This window comes from Acanthopagrus latus, chromosome 20 (genome assembly GCF_904848185.1).
Source record: "Acanthopagrus latus isolate v.2019 chromosome 20, fAcaLat1.1, whole genome shotgun sequence".
Taxonomy (NCBI): domain Eukaryota; kingdom Metazoa; phylum Chordata; class Actinopteri; order Spariformes; family Sparidae; genus Acanthopagrus; species Acanthopagrus latus.
This window is the reverse complement of record NC_051058.1, coordinates 4,466,447-4,490,951: the sequence shown is the minus strand read 5'-3', so window position 1 is coordinate 4,490,951 and position 24,505 is coordinate 4,466,447. Positions and strand designations below refer to the sequence as shown.

The following is a 24,505-nucleotide window of genomic DNA, read 5'->3' as shown; positions in this document are numbered from 1 at the left end:
TGACCCACACAACACGGCGAACGTAAACTAAGCGGTCCACACTATCGGAAGATATCGATATTACAGGCATTTGTTTCCTAGAGGGATAAATAAGGGATGGTGAAATTTGTAGTGTCACAAAAGGAACCCGGATTCTGGGGGAAGGGGTTATGTTAGTTTTGCACCAACGGGATTTTAAAGCAGTTCGGGAAGGTGAATCATATGCCGAGGTAACGTAAACAACGCTCTCAATCTAATCATTTGGATTAGACGACGTCAATTTAAAGGTACCAACGAAGCCACAGTACAGTTAGCTAGCGACATGGAGCTGAGAGTGGGGAACCGGTACAGACTGGGCAGAAAAATTGGAAGCGGATCTTTCGGGGACATCTATTTAGGTGAGTGACATTTGTTATCTTCACACTGCTCGTCAGTTCGCTGACTGTGTCATGCCGCTGTTTCGCTACTCTTCAAGCTTCAAGCACCATTTTAAAAACGTTTCCGAGTTTAAATGGCATAACGTTCGTCTCATGTTTGTGTTAATCTCAGTTCACGCCAGCGAGCGAGCAAGTTGCGACTTTTCCCCACGTTCGTCCTGCCAAATTAACTCTAAGCTTTCTTATGAATTGGCAAAGCAGTCTGTGGGAGTTGAAGCACATTCAGCGATTTGGGGCATTGCAGGCATTTTTAGAAAAAAATAATGCAGGTGTAACACTGACATGATGGGACTCGATAACACAGAGAGGTGAAACTCTCGTTCTGCTGTCGGCTCGCATGAATCTTTGTAAACACAAAGTGGTTAGCATAGCGGCTAGCTAGAACAACGCAGTGTGACTTAAATACTACAAAGATTCAGCAAATTGCATTTGTTTGCAGTGGTTTGAGACACCTTCAGGACCCCATCTGTAATTCTCAGCCCCCTTCTTCACACAGATAGGGGTCAGTATTTCACCCCCCTTCTCAATGTTAAGCTAGGGCCCTTTTTGGTATTTTATATTTATATGGTTTCTGTTTCTATGGAACATGATTATTGCAAGCTGTTAAAATAAAAAGCAGGACATAATGCTACCATGTATGTATTTATTTAAGCTTGCCTTCATACTTCCTCAGTTGCATTCTTTTGTGATGCAATAAGCGCCTAATACTACTTCTGGAGCTATACAATAATGCGAAATTCTAACCTAGAATAGCCTGTTGTATTGGTGTAGTGTGCTGTGATGATTATGTATCTCTGTGTTGTTGTGAAGGTCCAGCAATCTGTCATTAAGGCCACTAAATAAGCACTTCTCAGCCCTCAAGTAATTTTTCCTTCTCATTGTCATGGAGGGCAGCAACTTTGTGGTAAGATGCAACCTGCTTGGCATTTCGTAACGTTGTTCCAGTATGCTGATTAAATGCTTAAATCCAGGGGTTTCCACCACTGAGTAAGTTTGCATATCTGAAGCAGCAAATACCCCTATTGCGATAGCTATTGCTTGAGAGAGAGTTGAATTTTGTTGAAGTTTAGCTCTAAATGAGGCTGGATGAATTGCCTGTTTTAATGGTGCCGTTTTCTCAGCGAAGTCTACATCTTTATGATGCCTGCGGAGATGTCCTGCGATCTTTGTTGTGTTGCCTGTGGATGGGTGTGCTACAAATGCAAAGTGTAGCTTACAAACTGGTTTTCTGGTTGATGTTGTTGACATAACTCACTGGGAACACAAAATATTTCTACACCGGTGATTTCAGAATGTTAACTCGCTGTGGTACACCATGTATTGCACCATGTTTTGTGTCACAGTTGGGCTGCTTTCGCTTTCTTGTTTCAAATATTTCCTAACTGCAGACAAAGAAATGTTCCACGCGCGCCTGTGTCCTGCCACAAACTGCGCTCTGATGTGAGAATCATCGGGCCTTGGTCTGCGTTCAAAATTGCCCATCCCAATCAGTGTAACAATGCCCATGTAGGCCCCGAGCCCGATCCTGCAGACCAACTCGTGACATCCCTAATTGCAGCACTTGCAAGGAGGCTTAAGCGGGGGTATATGTTAGCCCAGTCCACAAAGAAAACCTGTTTGTTGGCAAAGACAGAGAGAAATGCCTCATCATCATGATTGGGAAGATATTCCCATTCCCATCCATTGTAATCTTTTTTTGTGAAAAAGCAGAATATTTGAAGCTGAAAGGTCAGAAAGCTGAAAAGTACAAGGCTGAAAGAGCTTAAATACTGACTGTATATACGTGTGAAAATCTCAGTGCCCAGCATCTAAACATACCAGTACAGACAGCACTCTGCTTAGCATTTGGTAATTTCTAGGTTCTTCTGTAAAGACACTAGTAGATCCACATGATCGAGTTTGAGAGTGCTTGTTTTTGCAGTAACCACATCGTATACAGTGCAGAAAACCCTCTCTGCAGACATGTTAGTGCCTGGGATACACAAGTCACTCTTTGGCAGCTATTGGATCGCATGGCTTAAATTATGAAAGTGAAACAAGTCATTCTAGGGGATTGTGACGCTCCACAGAATGTATCCACTGTTTACAGATGCGTCTTTCACAATGGGTCTATCATTTTTACCTCTGTTACAACTCAGGGAAACATTACGTCAGTGATGTACAGCTGTAATGTCAAACTTCATATTGCAGAAGGGCTGTCTTGCCTGCGGGAAGTGGGAATGGGGTCTATATGCAATTCTAAGCAGGTCTACCCATGTTTATAAAAACCTGTGTAGCACCACTAATTTTGGTGGAAATGCAGTCATACTGATCAACAATTAGTATCACTACTCAAGCCTAAATAAGTTGCTATCGAAGTCTCAGTAAAGTATAGTTTTTATATTTAAAAACTTTGTCAGATATAATACCGCTAACTTTGGGAATTTGATGAACTGATCACATCATTTGTCCTGTTTCAGGCACAGATATTTCAGTTGGCGAGGAGGTTGCAATAAAGTTGGAATGTGTGAAGACCAAACACCCTCAACTCCACATCGAGAGCAAGATCTACAAGATGATGCAAGGAGGAGGTGATGTATCTGCTTTGATGCTGAAATCCTTATAGTTCATTGGACTTCTGTTCTCCATTTCATATGTTGATGTGTGTGAGTTTTATCAATGTTATCAACCATGTCTTACATTTCTATCAACCTTATTTCAGGATAATTATCTTTGTTATATCGTCCAGCACTTGATAGGATAATGGGATATTGTACAATATCACATAACTTCATTTCTAAGTCTATGAAAAAATTGGGGTTATCCATATTGGACACATATATAGGGGTCCATTCTTAGCCTCTTTCCTGGCTTTAAAGTGCACACATTTGTTAATTATAATAGCAACCCCCTGTTTGAGTAATTTCTGTAATGCTATTTTGAAAAATTTGTAATGGTTAAGACTGCAAAGAATGTACTCTTAATGAAGTAACAACTCGCATACATAAAGTGTTTGATGTCTTTGATGGGGATGCTACTGAGGGATGGGTAATGTTAAGATTTTAACAGTACTACTACTCTTACCAGTGCAACTTATCTAACCACTTCTTACTACAACATTTTATTTATTTTTTTTTTACAATTTAAGAACAAAATGAACGATGAAAGGAAGTCCAGATAGTTTTTTATAGGGAGTCTGGTGATTGTCTCCACCTCGCCAAAGAAGTAGCCTATATTTAGTTACTGTTTACTTGATTTTAAAATTTGTAAAATACATGATCAGACAGGATGCACTTTAAACAAGAAAAACAGACAAGCTTTTACAGTGATGCTAGGACAAACTGACACTTTTTTACCAGAAAGAAACAAATTAATGTATTGTATTTAATGCTGAATTTACAAGAAAGCACTGAATATTAAGAATCTGTCATTGCCATTTTATTAAGTTTAAGGTTCTCTATACATACACACATTGGTTAATAACCATTACTGTGAGTAAGCTGAATATTTAGCTATGTGTTCGTGTAGTCTGTCATGAACGCATCATCCAAGTTATCATTCAGAAAATAGCTAAATAAGTAGCCTTATTGGATGTAATTATTACTCACTAGTCAACGCATATCTGAAGGACAGTTTGGATGATGCATTACTGGGCACCATGTCAGACATATTTTGTGACTGTATAGCTAAACATTTTGCTAACTTGTGGTTACTTACAGTTATGAACCCATGTTTGTGTGATTAATTTAACTCTGTGTAGGCTCCTGCTAGCATAATAAACGTGTGGTAGATGGGATGGGGAAACGTTAGAGGAACTTCATGTTCGGCTGTTGAAACTTTGCATTTTTTTTGTCTGTACGTGATGTACTTTCACTAGATGTCTTCAGAGTATTTGCGTTCCTGCTCTTATATGCAAAAGACTTGTTGCACTTGTGACAGTGAGCATTGTCTGCATCAGTTATTATGAAGTATAACCACACTTTTGAATATTTGGCTACTCTGACGTTGGCACTCACAGCAGTGTCTGTCTCTGTCTGTGCCGGTGTGTGTGCGTGAAGGTGATGGACAAGAAACTCGCCCCATCTCTGTTCAGGGTTGGGAATGGGTAAATCCATCATAAATGATCGCCTTCATTTTTTCAATACTGTTAGCAGAACCATTAACATTTGAGTGGGTTGATTAAACTGTCTCTTCTAAATTTAGCCCCAGGGCCCATTTCATACTGGGTTTTGGAACCCATCTCTAATGCTACTGCAGCCAGCCTGACTTCTTGCTTGTTTAAGTGGATTACTGCCTTCAGCAAGCAAAACACTTTCTTGTGGGTTTTTTCCTAGACCACAATTTTGTGTTCCTACTATTGTTAATGTGTTTACTCCTATTTTCTTACAGTGGGCATTCCAACAATCAAATGGTGTGGAGCAGAAGGTGATTACAATGTGATGGTCATGGAGTTGCTGGGGCCTAGCTTGGAGGATCTCTTCAACTTTTGCTCCCGCAAGTTCAGCCTCAAGACAGTCCTGCTGCTCGCTGATCAGATGGTGAGACTTTCCCCCTCATGTCACATACATTGAATCATTCTTTCTACCACTAATCCAGAGCTGAATATGAGCGCAGTAGTGCTTGATGCCACTTGGATATCACTGAGACATACAGTACGCGCTGTTTACTTTGAGTTTTGGAAAGAAAACAAATGCCATTTGAACTTCAAATCATACAACTACTTATGAGCATATGATTTTCTATTTTTGAGATTGTCCAGAGAAAATGTTGTCTTTCGGGGGGGTGTTCTCAGAGCTGTGAGAATGAGTATGATGGTATGTTTTCAGTGAGGTGTCTTTGTCTGTTTGTCAGCTGGATTACAGGACAAGTCATGGTTGTTTTCTTTTAATTTTTTTTTTGCTGGCCATTTTTTGTATTTTTTGTATTCTGGCTAGCATGCACAATGGACTACAGGTCCAACGTCAGTGGTTGATGTGGTCAGCTGCACTCCATCTTGCAACACTTTGGCTCCCCAGGACAGGACATGCCTTGAGATTTAACACAATTATCTCAGAAGTCCTCTGCTCCAAACTCACCCAGATTATACCCCTTTCTCTTCTCTTGTATGCCTCTTAACCTGTCACTATCCAGTAGAGGTAAAAAAAAAAATAAAAAAATCTAAAGAATAAATAATTGGCCAGGAATTTGTACTGATTTTCATGTTCATCAAATGAACAAGGTAAACATGCCTTTGTTGTGTCTCCAAAGGTGACTTGACTGGTGTATGGAATGATTAGTCAGAGGGGAGTGTGTGGTTGTTAAGTCGCCGGACTTGGTGAATGTCCTTATGTTAACATGGTGCTGTGTATTTTTTCTTTTGTTTCTCTCCACTTCAGATCAGTCGCATTGAGTACATTCACTCCAAGAACTTCATCCACAGAGATGTGAAGCCTGATAACTTCCTGATGGGACTGGGCAAAAAGGGCAACCTGGTCTACATTATCGACTTTGGCCTGGCTAAAAAATATCGTGACGCTCGCACACATCAGCACATCCCCTACCGTGAAAACAAGAACCTGACTGGCACTGCACGCTATGCCTCAATCAACACACATCTGGGGATTGGTAAAAACAAAAAATCAGTCTGTGTGATGTGAACTCATTACTGCATAACTGCAATGAATTTGAAGTAGTATTTCTGAGTGTAGGAGCGACCCATTAATCTTCCTCTTTGCTTCATCTTTCTCCTTGTCTGTCTTCTTCCTCAACAGAGCAGTCAAGGCGTGATGACCTGGAGTCCTTAGGCTATGTTCTCATGTATTTTAATCTGGGCTCCCTTCCTTGGCAAGGTCTTAAGGCTGCTACCAAGAGGCAAAAGTATGAACGGATCAGTGAGAAGAAAATGTCCACTCCCATTGAGGTGCTTTGCAAGGGATATCCATGTGAGTCTTTTTAAGTTTTCTTCATTTAAAGTTACTATGAAATGGTTTTATATTCCACATTGACAGGTATTAATCAAGAACATTCAGTCTCTCCCATCAGCTGAGAAATGTTCTCCCCCTCCTTTTCACAGCTGAGTTTGCAACTTACCTGAATTTTTGTCGGTCCCTGCGCTTTGATGACAAGCCAGACTACTCATATCTGCGGCAGCTCTTCAGGAACCTGTTCCACAGACAGGGCTTCTCTTATGACTATGTTTTTGACTGGAACATGCTCAAATTTGTGAGTACTAATCAATACGTCTGAACTGTATGAGGTTGAAGCATCATTTACAGTATCTTAAGTGTTCGTAGATACCTGCTTTGATTCATGGTGTGAGGACTTTTGGTTGATACCTGGCATTTTATTTTAGATTAACGAAAGTCAAAATCTGTTTTTTTGAAACTTCACTTCATTTGATCATTTTCCTGTTGTATTCTTGTTGAATTTACTTTACTGCAGTGTTTTGACTCCACCTTTCAGTATCAGATCAGATGGCTAGTACTCTGCACTCTTATGAGGTATTTAGGCAAAACACTAGGCGAATTATTCATGTGTCTAGATTACATACAAAGTCAATGAAAAGATGAAATTCATGTCATTCAATTGGAAAAAATTGAACTCAAGCGAAGATTTCATGGCACTGACGTTCACACTGAGGTCATGAGGTTAACAATGCTGATGTTTAGACATTCATGAGCAGCAGTGAGGATGATAATCACCGACGCAAGGCAAATGTTCTTTATAGATTTTTTTTTGTTCCTGTGATGCCACCAGAGAGGTAACAGTTCTGTTTTATTTGAGAGTGTGTAATTGTTGTACACAGGGAGCCAACCGTGCAGCAGAGGAAGCAGAGAGAGAGCGCCGGGACCGCGAGGACAGGCTTAGGCATGGCAGGAACCCAGGGGCCAGAGGAGTATCTGCTGCATCAGGACGACCACGAGGAACCCAGGACGGAGCCCCGCCCACCCCGCTGACGCCCACCTCACACACAGGTCAGTTCACTCCAGCCGTCCTCAGCCCCTCTGGACTCAGACTCATTACAAGTGTCAGTGTGGCATTATCCTGATACAAATACTTTAAATATCATCACGATAGTCATCAGTGGGAAGTGTTTATTTGTATGTTTTGTGACTACGTTTTGCGTGGTTGTGGAGTTGAGAAATCTGTCCACAGATGGACACTCAAAGGTACTCAAAATTACAACAAAAAATAATAGGATAATAAAATGTATTAAATCTGTCATATGAAAAGCTCCCAAGCTATATTAAATAGGGATGTAATGATACCAAAAGCCCACGGTACTAAAATATCTCAATAAATAGTGGATTATAGTCCACGCACACACCAGAACTTTACGTTACAATAAGGACCATCCTGCTGCTGTTTAGTACACCTGGTCTGCATTGTAAACCCATCATACTTGAGATTGTATATTTATTCTTTGATATTTTTTTTGTGCCTTATTTTTCTTTACACTTTATATGTTTTTTATCTAGATTTTTTATCTTATATCTTCCCACACAGTGAGTCTGTGGGAATTTTGATTCTGAATGACATAATATTTGTCATGATGTAGAAAAAACAAGAAAATGATCACGTGAACAATGTCCTTTTAATAATAAGTCTGACATAAAAGCATTTATTATTTGTGTACAGTTTGTTTTACTTCTTTTCTTCATAGCTTTCCTGCTATGGTTAAAAAAAAAAAGTTGCCAGCCATGACCCATGTGTAATGATTAGCCATCAGCTGTCTTTGGCAATGAGTGATTGGACTGTGTACAACTGCAAAACAACACAACAGCCAGTCCTCCCTCTAGTTGTACAGTGGGAGACTGCGGGAGAGGCCGAGGTTGTGTAGGTGTGTAGGGGTTGGAGTGTTACTACAAGCTGAGACACTGTCCAAAACTGGCATAACCAGAGCTACTGTGAGCTGAAATTCGAGTCAGGCATTGAGAAGGCAGCCAACGTAGCTAACCAATCAGCGGCAGAATATCATGACATCCCTAATATGTCCCTAAGACTTGTTGCACTGAATTTTTTTTGTGCAGGACAAAATAACCATAATCATAATCTTGATGCGATAGAATTATATTGGAAGATAGTGAAGATATTAATTTTTTGTTTTTAATTTGATTATTGTAAACATTCTGTCGGAACAATTAAAATGAGTACATGTTGCTAAGTTTCCTTAGTTTCAGCCCAATCCAGTGAATAATAAGCAATTGGTGAAGCTGAAAATACACACAAAAAATACCACAATGAGGAAATTTAGCTGAAATTAATAACATAAAATGAGTACAGCTATAGAAATTTGCTTCCTTCTTTTTTTCCAAGTTGTTCCATGTGAGTTGGTTAAGTCTGACCAGTAGGTGTTTCCATGACCACATTTTCCCATCATGACACACATGCAGCAGCAGTGTAGCTGGTATTCTTTTCACCTTGTTGAAAATGTTCCCCTCAGAAGATGATGGTGTTTGTTTTCTGTGTATGTTCTCCAGCAAACACATCCCCTCGACAAGTGTCCGGCATGGAGCGTGAGCGAAAGGTCAGCATGCGACTTCACCGGGGCGCTCCTGTCAACATATCATCCTCAGACCTAACAGGACGGCAGGACACGTCTCGCATGTCCACTTCACAGGTACAAGACTCCCCTGAGGCACATCTGCTTTCTCCTTCAAATGTGTCTTTACCCCTAGTGTGGGCAGAAAGAGGAAACTCTGTACTTGGCACATCCTAGCCAGGCTTAAAGTAGAAGCCCTCTTCTGAATACACTAAGAAAAAGCTGTGCTTTATGCTTCATAGTAGCCAGTAGCAGGAAGAATAACATTTTAAAGTTGATTATACTTTGTCTTGATGAGGTCTAAATCTCAATACTTAAATACTGGTCACTTGTCACTGGAGAGTAATACTCATGGAATTAACGTGTATATGATTTACAGAAGACCAAAGTGAATTGCTTAACACAGGACTCAGATCCAAGAGCGGCAGAAGTCTTGAAACTCTTCCGACTTGTGTTTCTTTCTCGAGAAACGATTCTAGTACTCAGTTGTGTGGTTGTGAAGGATGTGGGCTCTGACTGGGTTCTGACATATTGGGCCTTCTCTCTCCCTCCCCCAACCTCAGAATAGCATTCCCTACGAGCATCACGCCAAGTAGACGCTCGCCACGTCCTTGTGTGACGGTGGCAACACTGGGTGAGTCTCTGTCCCTAAAACACCAGAGATGCATGGGTCTAAACTCAAATTCTGCACTGGACTGCAAAAGTATCTTGTGTTCACTCCTGGTTCCAATGTGTTTTTTGTTTTAGCTAAGGTTATGTCATTTTAACATACAATGAGAATGACATCAGATCTGCAGCATTTGTGTCAATTCAGGTTCTTGTCATTACAGAAATAGGAATCATGGATGAACAGGCAGATGCTGAGTCATTCACCATTTTGTGAATGAGACTTAGCTAAAACAGCAAGTTATTGATGTCATTTTTCAACTAAACTATTAGTTATTACATCTACCTGGTTGTTGATGACACCATAGCTGCATCATACCAGCTTTACTCTCATTAAACAGTCAGATACTGACTGCTTTGGAGCAGGAGGCTACAGTCCTTACGAGTACTGTATTGGATAATGCATCATAGTTCATCAGAATATTTCCTCCCTCATTTCCTATTCAGTGTTGATAGAATGCCCTTTAACCAGCAATGTGCCTATGGCTAGTCACTTGCACTGTTAATTTGATACCAGAGGCCATATCAGGCAGATGGCAGGCCTACAGCTATAGCATCTACAGCAATGGCAGAGTGACGCTGTCTGTATTTCAGCTGGTTGACTCCACAGGAAGTATGCATGTTGTCCAGTGCCATAATAATGTGACTGCTTTGGCTGATACTGAACTTTAACAGCTTCTCAGTGAGCTAAGTGAAATAAAGAAAGATTTGTAATGTTGAGTTACTGCTTGTGCTTGCATAAGCCTTTAAGTGAAACATACACTCTGATGTATATGTTTACACCCAGCTCGAAGGCAGTTTGGAGATCACTGTTAATTAACTGTGGTCTATGAGTGTAACCAGTGGTGCAGGTATACCTATATATGCGTATACCCACTTCTAAAGCCCCTCTGATTGGCATCTTTGTTACACTGTTTGAGGGAACTGTAGGTAACTGCCAACTGTGGATGCAACCGTCACTAATGTTAATTTAGTTCCTCGGGGATTTAAGCTGATATTTTTCTGATTTAGGCAATCTAACCCGTGACAACAGGTAAGTTAAAGTTGTATGGACTATGACTGTAGGTAGTTGTAGTTGATTTTGTTCAAATATGCCAAATTGTAATTTTAGGGGTTGATATTCTTCAGATTATGGAGCTAAACTAGCTAATATGTGCTAATGGCAGTTGGCACTTGTCGAGTAAGCTGAAACATCTCTTTGTGAAATGACAAATTCTTTGTGTCTCTTCTCTGATGCGGTGTTCACAGCATCTTGCTGATGCAGTTGACCAGCATTTTCTCATCCCTCACTTCCACCGAGGAAAATTTCTGGTGTAGTGTGCTGATGAGAAACTCTTCCAGGTTTCAGGACAGTGTAAATTAACCTCTCTGAAATCTCTCTGTCACATTGCACCTGATGACCATCCTTGCACAACATTCACACATACGTAGGCTACAAATGTCTGTGACGGAGTGGTAATAATTCGTTTATCTGTCACAATTGCATGTGATACCCAGGTTTATTTCAAACTCTAAATTACTACAGCATGTTGTCATGTGTGTTTTTGTTAGGTTTTGGGGTTTTTTTTTGCTAAAACAACACACATCACATACAGAAGGCTATATGCTGACTGCACTTTCATTCAATTAAGCTGGAGTCAGAGTGGGGAAAGTGTCAAAAAGGTAACGCAAATTGATTATTCACCAAAGTTTACCGCCAAGACCACCAGCATTCTAGCACCCACTGCAAAGGCTTCCAGAGCATAATAATATGATCATAAACTTAATTATATAGCACCTTTTTAAAACAGAGTTTGCCAACAGTCAAGCCAAACTCAAGGGAGTCTTGGCTTAGGTGTGTTAAAACAAGAAGGAAGAACACAAAATGCAAAATCACCAAAAGTCAAAATGAGAACAGAACGATTATGAGCAGTAAAAGGAATAAGGGATAATAAATACATTACAATAAGAAAAAAAGCCATAAAGGACATTAAGAAGAAAGCAAAAACACATCACAAGGGAGGAATAAAAAACAGATACAGATATTGTGTATACGTTTTGTTTTTTGGGGGTTTTTGCAAAGAGATGCACACAGAAGACTATATGCGGACTATGAAAATTTATCTTTAAAAAAATCCTGAGGAGGGAAAAATGTCAATAAATAAGCACAGTTTTATTCAGTCTTGTTCAGTGATTTATTGTTTACTGCAATGATATATTTGTATTTTGTTTTGTATTTATATTTTGAGCCTTATTCTTTGTCTGTTGCTGTTTGTGTTTTATAATAATAACTCTGCCTGGAGCTGACAGGTGAGTTGTGGAAGAGAACTGTATGTGTGTGTGTGTGTGTGTGCTTTACAACCCCAAGATCTAGTTTGTAGGCTTACAAAATATAGGTTTGTCCAGTGGCAGCTTGGCTTGGAGCCAATGCATGTTAACACTTAATGTGCGATAAACTAACCCTTACTTTAGATAGTCCTGAGGAACAAACCAATATCAACCAGGATTTTGATTCTGACGCTCAGTAATTCGCTAATTAATGCGCTTGAGGAAATAAACGGCATGTCTGGTTATAGCAGGAGGAGATAGAATGGTCCTGATGTCTTCACTGTAGTCTGGACTGTTCACATGTGCTGCCTGGTGGTTGCTGGTGCTCACCTTTAACACCGTGGTAAAGGCATCATATACAAGTAGAGACATCGGTATAAGGAGACACCTTACTACGCCCTCCCCCCAGCCTTTTTAGTGCACTCAGGTGTTATCTCATGTGCAGATTTGCATGATACTAAGCATGTCATCAGTTGCTCAGAGAGTGCTTTATGGATGAGAAAGAGCCAGTCCAAAGACTGTCAAAACAATGTTCCTTGTCTTTTAGTTCATGATTTTCTCTGTTTGTATGGAGAGTGGCAGTGGAGTAGCTCAGTCAGGTAGGGAGGAGCCAGGTTGTGGAGGGACAGTGAGCCATATGAGGTTCTGAAGGACAGGGGTGATGTGGCAGGTGAGCAGGAGAGCAGCAGAGTTGTGGATATATTGGAGTTTTTCGAGTTTTGTGGGAGCGTTGAATGCATGGATGAGAGTTTTTGCAGCTTTGAAGGAGAGATATGGACAGAAGACAAAGAGCTCAAGGGAACAGAAAACGGAAACAAAAGTTAGAGAAATACACTGTAAATCGGAAGTAAGCAGATTGTCATTTCTCATAATACTAAGGACTTATCGAGACTGAGACCGACCCATTGAATAATATAAAGTACGAATAAAAGAGCAAGGCTGGTTACAGATTTTTAGGTCATCATCAGCACCTCAGGGTCTGATCTGATAGGAATGGGAAGCCAGTGAAGTGCTGCTAGGATTGGTGTAATATGATACAATTTTCTTGTTCATATTGAGACTCTAGCTGCAGCATTTTGAATCATTTCAAGACTTTCAGTGCTAGCACATCTCAGACCTGAAAAAACATTGCAATAATCCAATCTAGATGAAATTGATGCATGAATTAGGATCTCCGCATCAGCCATGGACAAGAAAGACCTCATTTTCACAACTTTGAATGGGTGATAATTTATTGTATGTGCTGATCAAAAAGAAAGGGTGGGCTGTAAATGTAACACTAAGATTCTTCACAGCTAAACTTTGACAACTTGTCACCTGACCAAAATGTCCAACTGACCAACATCCCAGGTTTGTCAGAATTCAGATGTAGGAAAATCTCTGACTTCCAGATTTGTAGTTTGAGAACGATCATCTGCTTTTATGGGCGCACGCTGACTAACGGCCCAAGTATCATCTGGTTGGCAGTGGAAATGTGTTCCATAACTGCAAATTCTTTGGCCAAATAGTGAAATATATAAAGAAAGGGGCAAAGTGCAGAGAGCAGAGCCCTGGAGAGCTCAGAACTTTACATTAGTAAATAGTGAAATAATATTATCAGGGCTGGCAAGCGATGAACAAATGAATAATAATGATGTGTGGGTACATGTGTAGATCAGGCCTCTGTTGGATGTGCAACGTCAGTGTGCTGTATGAATTGACACACTGGTGTGGCTTCATGCTGGAGCTGTTATTTGTGTTCTATCCATTCCAATGTATTTGTGATTGGCCTAACAAATACCTTTTTGCTTCTGCCAATCTGAAAGATTATAGTTGTCTAAGCCTCTGTTATATCGTCTTCACCGTTATCTTTGTTGTGCTGCAGTATTGGGTCTGCAGTGTGTCATGGACAGAATCAGAAAGGGAATGGATCTCTCCTCGATGCGGTTCCCCCACCTCTCTTGAGCCTTCAGATAAAAAGGACATCTTCACACCCTGATTGGCTTGGAGGGGAACGCCCCAAGCTGTTTTCAGTCATTAATCACTAGTCAGTCTCCCCACCCTGCACAAAGGTGATCTGAATCTACTGCAATCAGTCCAAAATTGTAGTTAAAGATAGTTAGTGCTACACACTGGGACTGCTTTTTCTCTACCACCACACCATCACTAGCTTACAAACTTGCTTTTTCTCAAATTATGCTTTTTTTTTTTTTTTTTTTTAATTCCTTGATAATGTAGCTCATGAACATGAGTTTGCATGTAGACTTCTGGATGAATTTAAAGACCAGTATATGTGTTTGTCCAGATGAGATGACTGTACAGGGAAGCATGCATGGAAAGTTTATTTCCTTTTCTTTAACCCTCCTGCTTCCTGTCCTGTGTTTCCTCTAGATTGTGTCTGGTGCACCATCTGCTGGTCTCCATCTTCTTGCTCCTCGATGACCTCCCCCCCACACAATGCAACCTGGCACGCCAAGTCCTGAAGCAATCTGACATACTGACACAACCACCACCACTATTAACGACTGTTGCTAGACTGGCAAAATCCCTCACCGCCCAAAACATTTCAGGGTGTCGGACTCAGGAGCATCCTCTGCCCACTTTATCAGGAGACATTTGCACAACCCTCTGCGCTGCAATTCCAATCTCTACCACCACACCATCACTAGATTTTGAATCGGCAGTGCTTTGTTTACGGCACACGTGGCATCCCACTAGTCTTTTCTAGGACGCTGATCTGCTGAAACTTTCGTCATTGATAACTTACATTTGCACTTTCACTGTCTGTTAATTCATACCTGATCAAAAAAATGTAATTTCTCTATATTTTACAGCAAGGCGTATCAGGCTGAACCAGAATTTCACTACTGTGTGTATATATCTGTTGGTTTAGGGGGCGCAAGGCAGTTTTCATTCTCTCCTCCCACCAACTGTTTTTTTTTTTTTTCCCTGTTTTTAATAATGACCACCACTTTCTTTGGTAACACTGCACCCGTTTGTATTAAATAAGAAAAAAAGAAACTTCTTTGCATGTTTTAGAGGGTGAGCCTTCGGAGTCGGGTGCAGAGGCTCAAGTGCTAGTTGAACCCACGAACATACCAAAAACATTGTTTGGCATCTGTCCTATAAGTTATTATTCTCTCTGTTCACCTCCAGCCTCTGGCGTACTGATCAGTGAGCCCCTTCTCTTTCTAGTTGTTTCTACTGTACAATAGAAGTGGGGGGCAAAGGCATCATCTAGACCTGGTTTCCTAGGTTTCCAGATCATTCAAACTTTTCCTATTTTATGATTTTGAAGCTGTGAATTACTTGTAATATTGATGTGTACATGTCTCATCATTTGTTTTCACTGACTTTTAGTAATGGGGTCTAACATAACTTTTAAGCTTGGTCAAGGAACCTAGTTGCAAATTTGGGCTACCGCAAGTGTAGTCAGTCTGGCCCCTCAAAGCCATGGAGTTCTTATATGAAGCATTGATGTGGGCACACTGAATGTGGAAGAAGCTTTATACGACATGCTTTCCTGTCACAGCTTTTGCCCCTTTGTATGAGAACTCAAGTGATCCCTGCAGGGAAACACATTCTAAATGAATCCCCTTACATTAACAGTTATTGAAAGGATTCTGTGTTGAGAGATAATCTAACCATATTTTCACAGGATTCTCTAGCAGCAGTGTGTGATGAATAACTTTATGCCATGCCTGTCGTTAATAATAATTCTTGCTGCTCATTTTTTTTTTTTTTTTTTTAACTTACTTTTGATTTTGATCCTCGACTACTTTGGCTAAGCCCTCTACACCTATTGAATTATGTAAGCAACCAGATCAGTAAGATTTACTTTATCACATTTATATTTGCCACTTAAACTGTAAATAAATGAACTACTTGTACCTTTTTGTGCCTTGAATTAATTCTACCTGCGAATGAATCGGTTTATGTCAGTGATGAAAGACCGACTGCAAGAAGACTTAAAGGGTGCAAAAAGTTGGGAGACCTTCATTCGCACATACATGGGTTTTGCCCATTTGTACAACAGCTTGGAAATCTAATGTGTGGTCTCCAGTTAACATTAATCACTGAAGAAGTCAACTGGCAGAAGCTAAGCACAGTCACATTTGATGTGAATGTAAGCGTTGTGCTGAACAGTACAAGGATGCCAGCCATTTATCTCAAGAGAAAAGTCATTTATTTTGGAAAACAGGCATTGCATGCCTACATTGTGCAAGACAGTACTCAGAATAAACGCAATGAGTGAGCGCACTCATTTCTTCACTCAAGTGCAATGAGTGAGTGCCACATTTCTTCACTCAAGCAAGTTGGGCTTGCTTTCTTGTGTTGGTCTGTTGAGTAATAAATAAGGAATAGAGCATCTTGTTCACACTCTCTGGTGTCTTACCAACACTGAACCAAGCAGCTTTGAGTGTTCATAGACCAGAAAAGTAAAGGCAGCATAGGACATACATTCATCAACTGAGTGTAACACTGGTATAGTCCCCTGTGACTAACAATCCAACTTTGTTCCAGTATCCTTCAGACTAATGCATCACACAGCAACTGGCTGAAGTCTTTGAAAATAGCACACAGCAGTTAAAAGAAAAAAAAGACTTCATTTGAAATATATCAGTCAACAGCTGCCCCAAATACTTACTAGCAAAATTTCACTTTTCTACTCTGAGTGTGAGTTCTTGTCCTAATTTGACATACGATGTCAATAAATACTTGCAATAAATAAAGCGAAAACAGTGCAACAAAGAAGTAGGGTTTGTTTTTTTTTTTCCATATAATCCAAGGTCCACTGACTGGCTTTCCAAAACAGTCCTCATAAGCAAATTGAGTTTGCTAAGTTGTCATCACATGACCTGAGCATGGATCACGAAACCCCACTGCACTTGCAGTTCATGACATATACACATTTGAACCAAGAACTAGGTATTAACTGAGTGCCTCCCATCTGGTGGCTGTGAGAAGAAGCTGAAAGTTCCAGATAAAGGTCAGCAGGTGGACCTTGAGTGAAGGTGTTTTTTTTTATGAACTCATTTAAAATCATTAGGGAAATAGGAAGTAGACTAGCTTGAGTCCTGAGTTTAGAAAACAGGATGTGATCACATGTAGCATTTAACTAATTCTGATTCAGAAGATCTTAATAATGGACCACCTCCGCCATGTATCCATTATATCAGATTGGGGATTTCATTTAAAGGGTAACATCTGCCCTCTTTCCAAACCATCCGTCCCCCTGTACTTTCTCTGTTTCTCTTTCCATGCCTTTGCAAATCATTATCCACTTCTGTGTCCTCATGTGTCACAGTTCGCCTTTCCTCATTGCTAATCTTATTCTTCATAACATCTTGTTTTCATCTCCGCCCTCCTCCCCCTTCTCCTTCATCATCACCACCTCCCCTGGCATCACAGCATCAACCGTCCCATTCTCTTTTCCTCCCGGCATTTCGCCTTTGTCGGCTTCCTGGCCTTCATCAGCACGGTTCAGCCTCTCCATCTCTGAAGCAGTCACAGCCATCTCCATGTTAACCTCCGGGTCTTCTTGTTTCTTTCTAATGCAAAAGAAGTTCCCCAAAGTGATGACAAAAGCCGACAGTGTGACCTCACAGCCTGCCAACAGGAAGACGTGCATGTACTGATGGGTGGCATCCAGCAGGCGACCTGGGGGAAAGTACAAGAACAATCCTAGTAAAACAGCTTCACTGTGCAAGATTCCGCAATTGAGAAAATCGAGAAACAACAATAACCACAACATTTTTCATCAGCAGTTATGGCTAGAAATCAAATGTAAACTTGTTTTCATGGCAAAAATGATTAGGGCTTTTTTGTTTTGATTCAAAAACCCCCCAAAAAGCTGTGTGAACCTGTTGGCACTTTAAATAAAATATGAATTCACAAATCAGTGAAGATGATATAAAAACGTGATTTGCATGACAGACACCTTTATTTAACCTGTTGCTGTTTTTTTATTTTTTTTTATTTATTTATTTTTTTTACTTAGATGGACACTGAAATATCTAAGAAAGTAAGAAAAATAATTAACCATAGCCGTTTCAAATAAACAAATTTGAAGACTGAACATGAGGAAAGACACATTCACAGTCATTCCCTCCGTGCTCTGACCTGCTCCGGGAGGTCCCAGCAGAACGGCAACAGCCTCCATCAGCAGCACGAGGCCTAGGGCGCTGGAGAACTTCTCCGTCCCTACGATGGCCATGAGGACCTCGAACTGCAGCGCTCCCACCATGCCGTAGGATATACCAAAGAAGATGCAGAAGACCACCAGACCTGAATAGTCAGTCGCCTGCAAGGAAATAAGCAGGAAGTGTTATAAAACACGACACAGGGGCAGGTGATGAGGCAGGGCCTTGTTAATCAGTTCAGATTGGAGCTGCAGTTTCCTCTCCATTGTCTTTGTATTGAACAACCCATCGCCGCATTGTTACCTGCGATCCTATGAGGTCGGTGCACCCGTTGAAGATAATGGCAAAGCCGAATAGGTAGACACTCTTGGGCCGCACGCACTTCATTCCCGCTATGAGTCCCGACAGCGGCCGGGCAAACATGTCGACGAATCCCAGGATGGTGAGCAGCAGTGCCGATTTAGTGTCCTCATAGCCGAGGGTTTTAGCATAGCTGACCACGAAAACTGGGGGCACAAACAAGCCCAACACCATAATGGATGCGGCGGTGGTGTAGATGACAAAGCCTCTGTCCTTGAACACGCTGAAATCCAACAGTTTCTTCTTTGGCCTCTCCTCTGTTGCAGCTGGAGGAGCGCTCTCATCGAGCCCCTGGGCCTTCGTGGCGATCAAGGGCCGCATGAGGGCACCGCAGGCACAGCAGTTGAGCAGTATCCCTCCCAGTATGAGGAAGCCCCCCCTCCAGCCATACTGGTACTGGAGAACCTGTCCCAGCGGAGAGAGACAGCACAGCGCCACAGGGCTGCCTGCTGCTGCCAGGCCGTTGGCTAGAGGACGTTTCAGATTGAAGTAGCGATTCAGCATAATCAGAGATGGCTGAAAGTTCAACGCCAGGCCCAGACCTGAGGAGAACAGAAGTAATTAACTGACACACACACACATACACTCATCTAAAAAAAAATAAAATGTTTAAATCAGGTCCACTTACTCACCATAGCATAACGATTATCATGATGTGCAAGGGAAAAAAAAAGAGAGGGGGTTTTCTGGATCCACACTCTCATCATATATATATTTTAAACAGTGATGGGAGTTCATTTAAGGAATAATCCACTGCTCATTGTCAGCATAATCAGGGAGCTTATAATTGATTTCAGAAAAAAAGGGGGGCAAACGGGTGGTGCGCCACGTCATGAGGTGGAGCAGGTGAGCAGTTACACTTTAATAGGAATTACCATCACGGAGAATCTTGATCATTACACGTCAGAACCCTGGCTAAAAAAAAAAAAACAGCACAGAAAGGGGTTCTACTTCCTATGGAAACTTAGGAAGTCTAAATTCCAGAGAACGACTCCAGTCGTTTTTTTTACAGAGGCGCAATGGAAACATCACAAACTAACATGACTCATGCGCGGCCCAGAGCAGGAAGGCTCGACGGCAGGCGATTAAAATCGCCCGGAACATCACTGCTGCCCATCTATAAAGCATCTACCACATCTGTGAAGTGGCATGTCTGCGCAGAGCCCAAAGGACGCTAAAATAGGACACCCACCCCCAGCAACAGTCTGTTTAGCCTTTTGCTATCTGGCTACAGATACAGAGGTATCCGGTGCCATAACACCAGACTGCAGAGCAGCTTCATTCCCCAGGCCGTGTTTACCGGTTCCTGCTGCAGCAGAGAGATGAACCTGTTTCCCATCAGTTCGTCATCCTCTGTTTGAATGACCCACAGTTTCTCCATTACCCCGGTGCCAGATTGTTCCGTCATGTGTGGTGAGTATAATCAAGCTCAAGTTACTTCCTCAAAGAAAAATGAGGAAGTAACCGTCATCTCCACACTACGCCACCCGACCTGCCTGCCCTCACGTTTCATTGTTTAACATCTGTGTGTTAAATAAACGCCCTTAAGACTGTTTCTCTGCCTGTGGTCTCTGCATTTTGGCTCCACACCAAGTATGTAAAAGTAATTTGTCAGAGGCACTATAAGATGTGGACAATTTTCATACTCATATTTATTATTTATTAACAACCACACACTGCCAAACTGCTTGCAATTACACTGTTCACAGTGTAAAATAGTATGTATACACAATGTATATGAGTCTATTTCTATTTCTTACCTTTTTGTTATATTGTTTATTTTATACTATTATTGTTTATTGCAATGTTACTGTCTTTTGGCTGCCGTGGAGAAGAAATGTCCCTATTTTTACGGGACAAATAAAGGATTTCTGATTCTGGTTCTGAAGACTCTTCATTCCTGTTCATCTTACACGAACAGGAGAACATCAGCAAAAAATGACATTAAAGAAACTAGAAAGGAAAAAAACCATATCAGACAAATAATACTGTTTCAAGCAGAGTTTTTGTCCCGTCTTAATTCATTTAAATCGACTGGTGTCTTCCGTTTCCTAGTTACATGTTTGCGTTTTTCCTATTCGTGAAACTACGTTGTGACTTTACCTGTAATCACTCCGGTGCATAGGTAGATGTGTATAATGCTGGTGGCAAAGGAGGCCAAAATCATTCCCAGCGAGGCAAAGAGCCCTCCGACCATCATCACCGGTCGGCAGCCGAACCTGTTTACCAATACACTGCACAGAGGGCCTGGGCAAAACACAATAATAATAAGCATACAGCATACATATGTGTAATATGGTATATAGCAAATCAGTTAATCACTATCAGACATTATCCATCCAGTCTACCTGTGCCGTAAAGCATTGCAAGCAGAATTGAGGAGATCCAGGCGGTGTCACTGTAGCCGACATCAAACTCGCGGATCAGCTCCTTGAAGAAGACGCTGACAGCCTTGGGGAAGGCGTAGGAGAAGCCGGTGATGACGAAGCAGCCGGCCAGCACTGCCCAGCCCCAGCCGCCGTCTGGCGCCTTCACGCCGGGAGGCCCGTCGTCCACCACTGCTCCTCCCATGATGCTCTCCGACAGCTGGCGATGTTTTCAGTGGCTGTAAACACAGTTGTAAAAGACACAGATTTGTGTCAGAAAGTATTAAAGACCTTAGTATTACTATTCATTTTAGTATATACTGTACATACTGTATCTCCATTTAGTACTGCTAGTAATTTTTTTATTCTATACATACTTACCTAGACCTATTTTTATACTGTAAATACTGTGAATCTGTCTACATTCTGCTGCACTATTTACTCTGAACACACTTGAACATTACTGCTTCTTTTTGCACTTCTGGTTGGATGCAAACTGTATTGTGTTGTCTCTGTACTTGCACTGCGCACAATGACAATAAAGTTGAATCTAATCTAACACTTCCATTAGTGCAGGACGGTGCGTTTGTTACTGCCCATCCAGCTCCACCTGGAAGAGTTTGCTTTTTTAAATTTGTTTCAGCGTGTGTTGTGTTCATTGCAGTGAGGTGGGAACACGGTATCTGCTGGGGCTGATTAATTGTTGACATAACTAGAATCCTTATCTTTCTCCCATTCAATGCGTTGAGGTGTTCTGCGTTCACGATCCTTTTGGCTCAAATAGTCATATCTGTGTTACAAAATGGACCGTGTTTCTTGCACGTGTTATTTAAGAGCTTTTTGGGAGTAATGAAAAAAAATCTTTCTCCTCTGTATTTTAACATGTATTAAGGCAGCTCGTCCATAAACCAAAATGAAAAAGTTTTAATGCTGATTTAGGGCAGGTATTAGGGCAGGTAGACCATGTATTTGTCTGTTTGATATTCAGCTTGAGGGTTTGGAAGAGCTAAGCTAAACACATTTCTGCTGTGTGTGTGTGTGTGTGTGTGTGTGTGTGTGTGTGTGTGTGTGTGTGTGTGTGTGTGTGTGTGTGTGTGTGTGCTGTTGAGAAGATAGAAGCTACGTGACAACATTTTGCTCGTTTTGGATTCAAACAGGAATAAATCCAAGTTCAACATGATGCGCCTGTGTCCAGAGTCTGATTGCGGACCAGAACACAACGCAGTGTGGTCGGGGTTTGCTCTACAGACTCTACACATACGCAGACTAATGTATTTCATGTTGTACAATGCAGCCAGGACCGCACAGATTGCACACTGGGAAAACAAACCAACCACTCCATAAGCGAACAGCACAGTACAGGAGAGCCATCTCCTCAGGTCAAGACTCGGCTGACTACTTACATTTGGAGGAGAACAGATATTCCTTTGAGGACAACAATGTTCACATCTTGGCCAGAGAGGACAGATTGTTTGAAAGACACCACGTTAAACTGAAACAACTATCTTTGACCAGAGGAGATGGCCTACAGCGGTACTTATCATGCACCTACGGAGCAGCACCGAGTTCCCTCCCTGGACAGCTTAACATCCATTCACACCCAGACACCCCTAGCCCTCATTATCCACATAAAGTGGCCCTGGCAACTCTGTAACTCAGAGTTCACACATGACCTTAACAGCTCTGTAAGGACACACAGAGTTTCAAACCTGCAACTCCTGTTCAGTTACTCAGAACTGAAGAAGCCTCTTGGATGAGAGGTGAAACATCTTCAAGAAATGGAAAACAAGTCCAGTTGCCTACAATACAGCACTTAGTATTACCATGACCTGGATGACTGAGAACCTTCATCAACATGTCTTTATACTATATATCATCATCAACTTCGCCAAACTTGAGAAATCAACTGTAAATGTGTGGCTTTTTCAGTGTTAACGGAATGCAAAATGCATATAATCTAGTATATGTTGCATATAATTTAATAATCTGTAATGGGTAGAATTTAGGCTAAGTGGGAGGCATATGTTATTTTTTTTTAATATATTATATTATATTATATTATATTATATTATATTATAGATATTTCTATATTCACTGCTTTAACCATGAGCTACAGTTATGTTATACTTATTTATTTATGTATTTATTTTTGTTAAAATAGTCATTTTCCGGGGCTTTTCCGAGCAAATGCTTTGTAATGTGTTCAACAAGTTATAATAACTTTGCCTACCTGCATTGCAGTTTTCCACATTTACATATGTATTCATCCGCCCTACACTTGGTCCCCTGACGCTCAGCCTTATCGCCTAACAAGGCGAATATGCCTTCATCACTCCAAGAGGGCAGGCAATCAAACACATGGCTACCACCGAGAAACAGTAACCACACGATGTGGAACATATATGTTGTGCTCTGAGGGGAATCAGTCAATAATCAAGGCACTGTCCACGCTGGTACATTAGATACTCTAGAGGATGTGCGTAGCTCATGTCTTCAGTGTTTCGTAAAGCCCAGAAGTGATGATGTTGAAAGCCCTGACATCATCCGCTTCAGGGATGCAGCCGAGCGCACGTAGGCAGCAGCCCGGCGGCTGCGTCACGTCCATCTCTCCCGTGACGGAGGCGCCCGCTGAACGCTCTCGGTGCGAAGTGACAACCCACTCACTCGTCGACAAACTAATACAGAGGAAATCATTTCGGTAGCTGATTTATTTCATACCTAACCCGGTCTCGAACTCACGGAAGTTCGCCAAAAGTCCACAGTGAGCACAGTCTTCTAGACCCTCCGCTGTTTTGTTTTGTTTTGCGTGTTTGTATTTTTATTATTATTATTATTTTTATTATTTTTTTTACTTAGCACGGTACATATAACAACTTTAGACCCAACCTGGTGAGTCAGTTGCCTATTTTACTTGTTCTACTTTATAAGTGACCTTGTATTTTGCTGCACATGTGATGTTAATGTCACAGACAAAATGCGGACCACTGTAAGTGAGGAGAAACCTCGGTCTTTAGAGATTAGCATGTTATAACAGCCTACATAAACCCGGACACGTTGAGGATGTATAAAACAATTAGCACATTAATATTATTTTTAATAAAATAAGTAAGTAAGTAAATAAATAAATAAATAGGCCTATCTGCTTGACTCTTGGTCGCCAGTCTTAATACCTGCCGATCTGTTTCTTAGGCGTACAACAGGTTCGAAAAGAGCACGAATGAGGCAGTGGCACAGAGCCACTCTTTACATACCACTGGTTAAAAAAGAAAATCAAAAATCACAAGTTACCTGCTGAGGTGCTGTCTTCCTCCTTCCTTCAGAGGCGCCTCTACATGTACCGTTTGAGCGTGCTTCCTTTATCATACAGTAGCGGCCAAACAGAAAACTGTGGTTCATCAGAACTCCGCCTTGTCAAGTACGTGATCCACACCGGCTGACACGCCTCATCCCCCCCCCCCACCTCGTCCCTTCCTGATCAAATTGAATGAATTATAAATGGCAGCCCTGCACCTCAATATCTGTTTCTCTGATATATCTCAGTTTTGCCGCCAGCATAATTTGATGAGTTGCTAACAAACCCTCAAAAGCCAACTTATTAAATTTCTGTACAAATACTGAAGCGATATCAGACGACCAAATTTAATACGTGTCTTAGGTGATGGCAGTGACGCTGGACCCTGGTTGGTGCAAACGTGCTCACTGCATGTCCCTCTGGGTGAAATGGCTATGTACTGCTATCTGATTTTTTTTTCTGCGTATGCTTGTGTC

The 24,505-nt window shown here is 41.4% G+C and overlaps 2 protein-coding genes across 4 annotated transcripts; one reads left to right on the top strand and one right to left on the bottom strand.

Moving 5' to 3' along the window:
• Window positions 1–301: 301 nt before the first annotated feature.
• On the top strand, window positions 302–15,758 carry csnk1db (casein kinase 1, delta b). 3 transcript variants are annotated; one of them, XM_037080749.1, is made up of 10 exons: window positions 302–377; window positions 2,876–2,986; window positions 4,785–4,933; window positions 5,771–5,999; window positions 6,146–6,316; window positions 6,448–6,596; window positions 7,180–7,348; window positions 8,855–8,994; window positions 9,485–9,550; window positions 14,260–15,758. In XM_037080749.1, the coding sequence occupies exons 1-9, from the start codon at window positions 302–304 to the stop codon at window positions 9,533–9,535; spliced, it is 1,245 nt and encodes a 414-aa protein (XP_036936644.1). In that variant the 3' UTR covers window positions 9,536–9,550; window positions 14,260–15,758. The 3 variants fall into 3 exon arrangements, with proteins under 3 accessions (XP_036936644.1, XP_036936645.1, XP_036936643.1); XM_037080750.1 differs by having other exon boundaries at window positions 9,480–9,550; XM_037080748.1 differs by lacking the exon at window positions 9,485–9,550.
• Window positions 15,576–24,182, bottom strand: LOC119009457 (monocarboxylate transporter 4-like). The gene is made up of 6 exons (XM_037080747.1): window positions 24,026–24,182; window positions 20,720–20,976; window positions 20,475–20,618; window positions 18,315–18,913; window positions 17,992–18,172; window positions 15,576–17,529 (listed from the first exon to the last, which is right to left on the bottom strand). The coding sequence occupies exons 2-6, from the start codon at window positions 20,940–20,942 to the stop codon at window positions 17,207–17,209; spliced, it is 1,470 nt and encodes a 489-aa protein (XP_036936642.1). The 5' UTR covers window positions 20,943–20,976; window positions 24,026–24,182; the 3' UTR covers window positions 15,576–17,206.
• Window positions 24,183–24,505: the final 323 nt, after the last annotated feature.